The following is an 8,817-nucleotide window of genomic DNA, read 5'->3' as shown; positions in this document are numbered from 1 at the left end:
TCACGTTTACGTAACTTACTTTCTATGCATCTCGCTCATACTCGCATATGCGAGCAATAGTGCAAGCGAGATGTACAGAAAGTAAATTACGTAGACGTGAGCGTTATGTCAATGTTAAAACTGATGGTAGAGGCTCTGACTCAATCTAAAGTTGTGGCGACACGTACCTACGTCAGCGACACACAAATAAATTTACATTAATATAAAAAAAACACAAACATTATTATTAATATACTAAGAAAACATAGAAAATAATACACAAGGAAACCAGAATAAAAAAAAGAACAATCATATGACATTGAATACCGTCTTTAAAAAAATACAGATTACATTAATCATTTACTAAGTTTCAATTAGAATGTGTTGGATCCATTCTAAATAGGGGCTGACAGCGGTGTAATGTGAAATAGGCAGTGAACTTTCAACGCTCCTGGCTACACCGATAATTCGTCCTTCATACACCAGCGGTCCTCCAGAATCCCCTGGGCGAGCTTGCTGATGCCTTTTAGAACATTTCGCCACGACGCACATTACGTATCGACTGGACAAACGAGAGTTTTCGGTTTCTCTAGATAAACAAGGTACAATAATACCATTACCGACTAAATATCTCTGTTTCTCACTTTGCTTAAGTAGGTTAATTTGATAATTCTTGCTTGTCATACCATATCCAGCGTATTTAACAGGGAGTCCAAAGAGAGTTTTGCTATCTAACGCCAAAAGTTTCGCGTGTGTCACCCTGGGTGTTGTGTCCGAAAAAATTAGTGCGATATCATTCAGGCCTGCGTATTTTTTATAATTGGGATGTATATATATTCTATAAGGTTCTCCCGGAGAATTTGTTTGCTTCTCTTTCATGTCAGCAAAACAGTGAGCTGCTGTGAGTACCCAATATTCCGCTATTACGCTACCGCTGCAAACTCCAGTGGAAGATTGAACATGTACGATAAATGGGAACTCCTTGCGAGTGTCATTCTCCCCTTGGTACACCCTAAGGCTACCCTGAATGCGGGTGCCACTTACAATTAACTGTATCAGCAAAAGCAGAATAAACATGACAAACATCTCTAGTATAGCCTATGAATGATGTAGGTGGATGTATCTGAAATGCAAAGTAAGAAAACAAATGAAATAGGATTCTAAGCGATATAAAACAAAGCCGGTCAAGTGCGACTCATACTCGCCCACCGAGGGTTCCGTACTTTTTTGTGTTTGTTGTTATAGCGGCAACAGAAATATATCTCTTAAAATTTCAACTGTCTAGCTATCACGGTTCATGAGATACAACCTGGTGACAGACATAATATATTTTACATATTTATAAGAAGTACCAAAACAACAATCAAGGTTTCAACATAATATCATTATTTTTATCTTTATGGATTTATAGTAATTGGTTTTGATTATGAAATGCTATAAAAAGAAATCAAATAAAACTGCTATATCATTCAATTTTTTTATTATTTCGTTTTGGAATCCCGTTCAGAATATACATAAACGCATTTACTTTATAATCGTCAAAAATGCAAGTAAATTTCCATTGCTTAAAAATGTACATCTTATTTATTCTGGCAATACTTGTAAAGTTAAGTGCAAATAAGGCTCCGAGCCGTGGAGATTTGAGGGTGTATAAAGGACGGAACGACACTCACAACGAGTTCCCGTTCACTGTGGTTCTGCAAAGGAAGGATAATATGGAAAGATTTTGTACCGGCAGCCTTATAGCGGAAGACTGGGTCCTCACTGCAGCCCACTGCGTTCCAAGTTCTGTGTTACTTGTCATCAGATATGGTGATTTTACAAAGCTGCCAACAGAAACCACGTTGTACTCAAGCGTGATCAAAACATACGCTCACCCTTCCTACCTGGAATCCCCATTACCGATAAATGATATAGCGCTAATTTTCACTGAAAAAATACCCAGAAAGAACCATGCAAGACTGCTGGCGCTCGATTTTAAAACTTTCTTCGGGCTTCCTGTGAAATACGCGGGTTTTGGTAATATTGGACGGCGTATTGCTGCGACTTCGAAAGAAAACAGAGAATCAGAATTCATTCCTCTTCAAATTGGAGAGGGTATTGTGAGCATTTATCATCAACGCCTCTATGACAGTGTGTTATGTGTAGCGCCGAAGTGTTCGAACCGGAATCAGCAGGGTCGCCCGGGGGACTCCGGAGGGCCGCTGGTGTATGACGGACGACTCATTGGCGTAGCTAGCAGCATTTCAGATTTGTATCCTATTACATATTTTACCCCTGTAAGCCCATATTTAGAATGGATTCGAAACACCATACACTTCAATGACGGTTAAATAAATTATGATTATAAAGTTTCCCCAATAACGTTATTCCAGTACAGTGCTTTATTTCTCACATGATATTATTTCGAAAAGCATATTTTTAGTACAGACGCAATTCCCCTAGTCTTCTGCTGTCGATTGTTCTCAGTAGATAATATGATTATTTTTATCAAATCAAAACAAACTCCGTTATTAACCTTAACGGCCCAATAGTTTTAGTATTTTATATTAATTTTTAGAACCAAACAAAAAAATAATCAAAAACTTAAATTTTGTATGTCGAAAACTGAATGATTGAAATTGAATTACCCAATCTACAGATTTGATGTGTAACTTTATAGTTATGTACATAAATTGGTTTTTGTTATCAAACGTCATAAAAAGAAATGAAATAAAACTAGAAAACTATAAGATTTTTAATTTTTTCTTTTGAAACTCCGTTCAGAACACACTCTGATTTGCTTTGCATTCAATGTATTCAATATAAGGAATCCGTTAATTGCATAGATGATGCTCTAACCTACTAGTTCTGTGAATACTGGTAGGGTTATGTGCGAGTATCGCCAGCAGCCGAGGAGGCCTCAGGGTGTTTCAAGGAGAGGCCGACTCGCGCGTTGGGCGAACGGGAGTTCGCCGTAGTCTTACAAAGAAAGCAATGGTCACGGATTTTGCAACGGCAGTTTGCACTACTGGGTTCTTGACGTTGCTTACTGCGTTTACAACTGGTCACCAAATAAAGGTCATCATTTCATCAGATACGAAATTAATGCTAAACCCATGCTAAACCGGTGAATGAAGCTAAAATCTAATTAAAGCTGATTGAAATTAATTCCGTTGGAAATACATATACATAATACCCCAGTAACGACCACCACTACGGAAGCCACTCGTAAAACAATTCATCGTATTTTAAATAGATACCTAAGCTGGATTTGTATTAATATAATATTGATGCGGAAATTTCTCGTTGTTGCTGTTAGTAGGTACCTATTTCAAATATTTAAATTCCAGACAAAATAAAATGTAAATCCATGTACATCGTATATTATTATTGTATGAAACTATACATAATAGGGTATTTGACTACTAGTCAAATCAGTTTCTTTTTTCGAACTGCCAAAATGATTTTGCTACCATGGAATTTATAGGAGTCACTAGCATGTGACGTCATGATCAAATTAGCTACTCTTTATAGTTATATAGGCACGGGATTAAAAATAGAAACTTTGTCTGGTGCTTTATTTCTTGCATGGTGTAAAATAATTAAATTAAATAAATAAATAAACATTTGGGGACAATCTTACACAAATCGACCTAGCCCCAAACTAAGCAAAGCTTGTACTTACAATGGGTGCTAGACGACGATATACATACGTATATATGTAGATAAATACATAGGTACTTATATACATAGGAAACAGCCATGACTCATGAACAAATATCTGTATCATCACACAAATAAATGCCCTTACCGGGATTCGAACCTGGGACCATCGGCTGCATAGGCAGGGTCACTACGCACTAGGCCAGACCGGTCGTCATGCCGGTCGGTGTAATTTATTTTAAATACAGTCAAATACCCTATTATTAAAGTCTACTATTAATAAGGCTTCGAGTTCACAGTTAAACACCATTCAAAATAAGTTCTGTGCTAGTGTAAATTTCATTCGATAACCTGACGTGACGTACGCCTTTGCGTTAAGTGTGATTTTGTATGGTATTTTGAGTTTCCAAAACGTCCTGCTTGGCGCGCTGTTCAAAATCCCATACATAAAGGACATAACGCAAACGCGAATGATCGTCTCGCTATCGAATGAAATTTACACTAGGGCAGTGGTGGGCAAAGTACGGCCCGCGGGCCATCTGCGGCCCGCGAATGGTTTTTATCCGGCCCGCCGCCGGTTTTATGAAATAATTAATATGTGGCATTGGCCCACGATTATCAATTTATCACAAATCATAATAATTTTTGGCTACAATTCTGGCCCTTCACTTAAATTTTCTAAACTTTCTGGCCCCCCATGCAGAAAGTTTGGGTTGGTCTCGGACTGTCTAGAACACAAAATGACTAGTGTAATATTTTGCCTATATCCCTTTTAGTCTACATCGCAAACGGTCTAGAACACAAAATGACTACAATTATTTAGACCTTTATTTACCTACATTTCGTCGGTTTACCTTTACGTTAGCGATGTCGACGGAGCTCCGCTACCGCGGGGCTCCTATTTCTGTGCGGTTTTGCCTTCGGCCATTAAAAGAAAACTAACGAACCTAACCTACCTATATGTGGTCATTTTGTGTTCTAGACCGTTTGCGATGTAGACTAAAAGAGATATAGGCAAAATATTACGCTAGTCATTTTGTGTTCTAGACAGTCCGAGATCAAAGCGAAAGTTATAGTTAGGGAGGCGAATAGGGGAATTTTCGGCAATACTCGAGCGTGGCAGTTTAAGATATGAGAGATACCTTAGACCTAATAGAATAACCTTGTAAAGTATTTAGCTCTATATGTAGTGACGCGCGCCTAGGATAGACGATCAGATTAGTAAAAAAAAATGGATAGTCTGAAATACTCGAGCGCCTCAGATTAAGATATTGGGGGTTGATTTTAGTGTTTAAAGACTAAATTTAACTAATCTGACGATAAGTCCTTGACGCCGCCGAGTTATAGGGTCGCGAACTTGTAAAAAAAAAACGTTAATCCGGCATTCTCGAGCGCGATTTTTTTATTTTTTATTTTGAAGAATATAATCTAAAACTTACTAAAAATACAAAATCTGCCGGTTTCCGCATGACCGGAAGTGTGGAGGAGCCATTTCGTCTTCCTAAGAACGCGTTGCGGCATATAAGTCGCGAACGATACATTTTACAAAAAAAAAGTTTAAATAAACAAAAAAGGTAATTTTATTTTACACAAAAAAGGTCTCTTTACATTTTTGTCCAAAGTTAAAACTTTTTGACTTGAAGCATCATAAAAACTCAAACTCCCGGTTTTTTGAGTATATCTCGAAAACTGAGGGTGTTAAAAAAATTGATATGAAATAACGATGATTAAATTATGTGACTTTTATTATATATCATAATTTTTTTTTTTCTAAAGCTTCTCGACAATTTTCGTGGACTCGGAAAAAGTTACGCGTATCTGTATACAAAAGTATTATTAACATGTACAGTTTCATGTATGTATATTATTCAATAGCCTGTTGATCCTCAAATTGTTTTTTTGGCGTACCGTAAGTTCCCCGTTTTATCAAGGAGAAAGAAAGGAAAAAAAAGAAACCAAAAAACCTTTTTCGGTCAGATTAAGAGAACCCACCAACATCTTTGTCAGATTAAAAAAATATGCTTTCAGGATACCGAGATAAACCTCCCCTATGAAAATCTGACGCGCTCGAGTATTTCAAAAAAACTTTTTTTTTTGCATTTTCAAAAATTCATCGTAACTTATCGTCACGCCGAAATCGTCAGTTTTTTTAAAGGAAGCTTCCTTGGGGCCTACTTAACACCCCTTCCGAAAATCTGACGCGCTCGAGTAAATTTTTTTTTTTTGCATTTTTGACTACTTTATATGCCTACCCCCACCACGCAAACCGGCAGATTAGTATACCGTTGTTATCAGAGGCACTCGGGGCATACGTAGTATGAATATCTGACGCGCTCGAGAATGCCCAAGTAACTGTTTTTTTTAACATTTTTGAAAAACCGTACACGCCAAACCCACCGCTAAAATGGTTTTTGCCATACGAGCTTTTCTTTTCGAAATTATTTTATCTTTCGATTTTGATAGGTCTCGACGGCGCCGTTGAATTACGCCATTTAGCTACCTCGCCTCCCTAACTATTAATTTGCCCACCACTGCACTAGGGGTTCAGTTGAATAGTTTACACTACACTTTTTCCTTCTCTTCAAACCTTTGCACCACGGAAATGAGACTCTGGATTTTCCCCAACAGGAAATTACTCCCTAACATCACAGGTACGGGGATTTCTACAGAATTAAGAAATACGCGGAAATGACCTTTTCAAGAGGTGCTTAATGAAATGCTTCCTGTGCCATTGACTGACATGTTAAAAAAGGTTTTTGTTTAATTAGGAGAATTCCAGTTCGAAATACACCTTCAGTTAAATGAAAAAAATAGAAATAACTGGTAACTTCGTTTTATTTTTAACCGACTTCAATTTCATAGAAGGAGGAGGTTCTGTATTCGGTTGTGGCTATATTCTTTTTTTTTTTTTCTATGTACGTTCACCGATTACTCCGACATCCGTAGTCCGATTTGAGTAATTCTTTATTTGTTTGAAAGGAGCTACCTCCGAGTTGGTCCCATTTTAATTTGATTCTGTTCTGATGATGGGATCCATGAGGAATTGAGGGAACTCCTCAGTTTTTAAAGGCACATGCATGGTGTTTTGGGCGTTTTCTTAAGCAACTCGAGCATTTTCTCCCGAAAACCACCAATTTGATGAAGTGGACCTGATGATGATTATTTTGATCATAATGATGATGATTTCTTTAAATGTAAGTATGTTCAGCGATTATACTCCGGCACCTGTGATCCGATTTGAGTAATTCTTTTTTTGTTTGGAAGAAGTTACCTCCAAAATGTTTCCGTATTATTTTTGGTTCTGGTCTGATGATGGAATCCATGAGGAATTGAGGGAACTCCTCAATTTTTAAAGGCACGTTTTAAGTGATTTCGGGGTTTTCTAAAGTAACTCGAGCATTTGCTTCCGAAAACCACCAATTTGACGTACTGCAACTGTAGCCTTACCACGAGTTTGACATTGACATATTCGCTAACGTCTTATGCATCTAAATATAACTTTTTATGCATCTCGCTTACACTAAGGTTAGTATACGAGCGAGATGCATAGGAAGTAAGTTACACACATGCTAGCGAATATATCAATGTCAAACTCGTGGTAAGCTGGTAAGGCTACTGATCGGGGCTAGGGTTAGGAGTTAAGGGGTCAGGGATTAAGGGGTCGGGGAATGGCGGTTGAAGGGTGCTGGTTCAGGATCAAGGGGTTCCTGTATCAGGGGTTGATGTGCTGTGAGGTTGAGTGATCGGGGGGCTGAGGGATTGGGTCAGTGGCGGGGCGGGCGGATGGATTTAGTTGACAGGAATTATAATTTCCCAGACGGACTCGACAAAATTCCTGATAACATATTTACTAAAGTAATAGGTACACGAATTTAGTGTTAAACATGATCTTGTTTTTCATTCATGCATCGCGCTCTTAACAATGCGTTAAAACTAAAAATGGTAAAATAAAAACTTTTTACAAAAAAAAAACCGAATTCAAAAAGGATGAAATAAAATATTATCCTTTTTTATGTCTATGCGTTACCAACTGATATGTTTGAAGTCGGTGCCAAGCCAAGTAGTAACAATACCAGTCAAAAATAATCAGCTTTATGGCTATAAATCCCATTAGAACTGTACTAATAACTATTATAAATGTGTATAGAATTCTGTCTGCCTCTTTGTCGCCTTTTCATGGCTAAACAACTGAACCGCTTTAGGTGAAATTTGGCAAGAAGGTAAATTCCTTGAATTGTTTCATATTTTGAAATGTAGTCCTCTGGATAAGGGACGGGAAATAACTCAGTCCCAATCCCACACTTGCGTGCTATAGACTGTTCGAGCATTAGTAAGAAATGCTCTTTAAAGGGGGTTCTGGACATCGGATGATGTTGATGATAGCATGACGTCCAAAGAAACGGGGTCATTCGAAGCATGATTTTTGGATGACTAGGAGGGGGGGTCAAAAATCGTCAAAAAAATCTTCGGTTACCTAATTAATTTAATTAAAATTAGGTGCGATTCGCCGTCAAATACTGCAGCCTAGCCAAGGTGATCGCTTGCGCTTCGCCATCGAATCGCTTTGTGTCTCTCTATCACTCTTCCATATTAGTGTGACAGTGACAGTTGCGTCTCGTTCGCTACGTAGCGTTAGCGATTGGCATGTTGTCTACGGGGCCTGAGAAATAGTCTAGTATAAAATCTTTTTCCGCTCATGTGCCAAGTAGGTACTAAGTCTGAACCTATAAAAAAGGCTAAACACCGCTGAGTCACGGGGAGTTTTCCTTGCCCGGCAGGGGCTTTGCCCAGGGGAAACTCACGGACAATTAAGGTTACTAAATTAACCAATCTAAATCTTAACCAAAAACTCAAGCAGGTGCTTACACTTATTTCCATCAACTATTCAGGGGTTTCTAAAGGATGTCAAAATGAAATGTTAGTTTTGTGACACATAATTTATTTTCTATTCTCACACTGAGGAAGTTGTTCTACAAGTAAATCATTTATTAAGCTAGCATTAAGCACCTTATTCTATAATGTCAGACGATAGAGCCGGGTCGTGCCAAAAATGGTTCTACAATGATTTACAAGCAGACCTATCTAAATTTGTTAGTACCTAATTTATCATTTGCCATCACATACGATCCAATAAATTCTCTAACTTTAAATTTGGAAATGCTTCTAGGACGGAAGGAAAGCGTACACCGACCT

General features: G+C 38.0%; 1 protein-coding gene across 1 annotated transcript; it reads left to right on the top strand.

Annotated features, from left to right (window-relative positions):
- Positions 1 to 1,479: 1,479 nt before the first annotated feature.
- On the top strand, positions 1,480 to 3,327 carry LOC134792448 (granzyme-like protein 1). Its single transcript, XM_063763736.1, has one exon. It carries the CDS (start codon positions 1,524 to 1,526, stop codon positions 2,310 to 2,312), a length of 789 nt encoding a protein of 262 aa, XP_063619806.1. The 5' UTR covers positions 1,480 to 1,523; the 3' UTR covers positions 2,313 to 3,327.
- Positions 3,328 to 8,817: the final 5,490 nt, after the last annotated feature.

The sequence above is a fragment of the Cydia splendana genome, chromosome 7, assembly GCF_910591565.1.
Source record: "Cydia splendana chromosome 7, ilCydSple1.2, whole genome shotgun sequence".
Taxonomy (NCBI): Eukaryota; Metazoa; Arthropoda; class Insecta; order Lepidoptera; family Tortricidae; genus Cydia; species Cydia splendana.
Note: the sequence above shows the minus strand (reverse complement) of the source record. Positions and strands in the feature narration are given on the sequence as shown.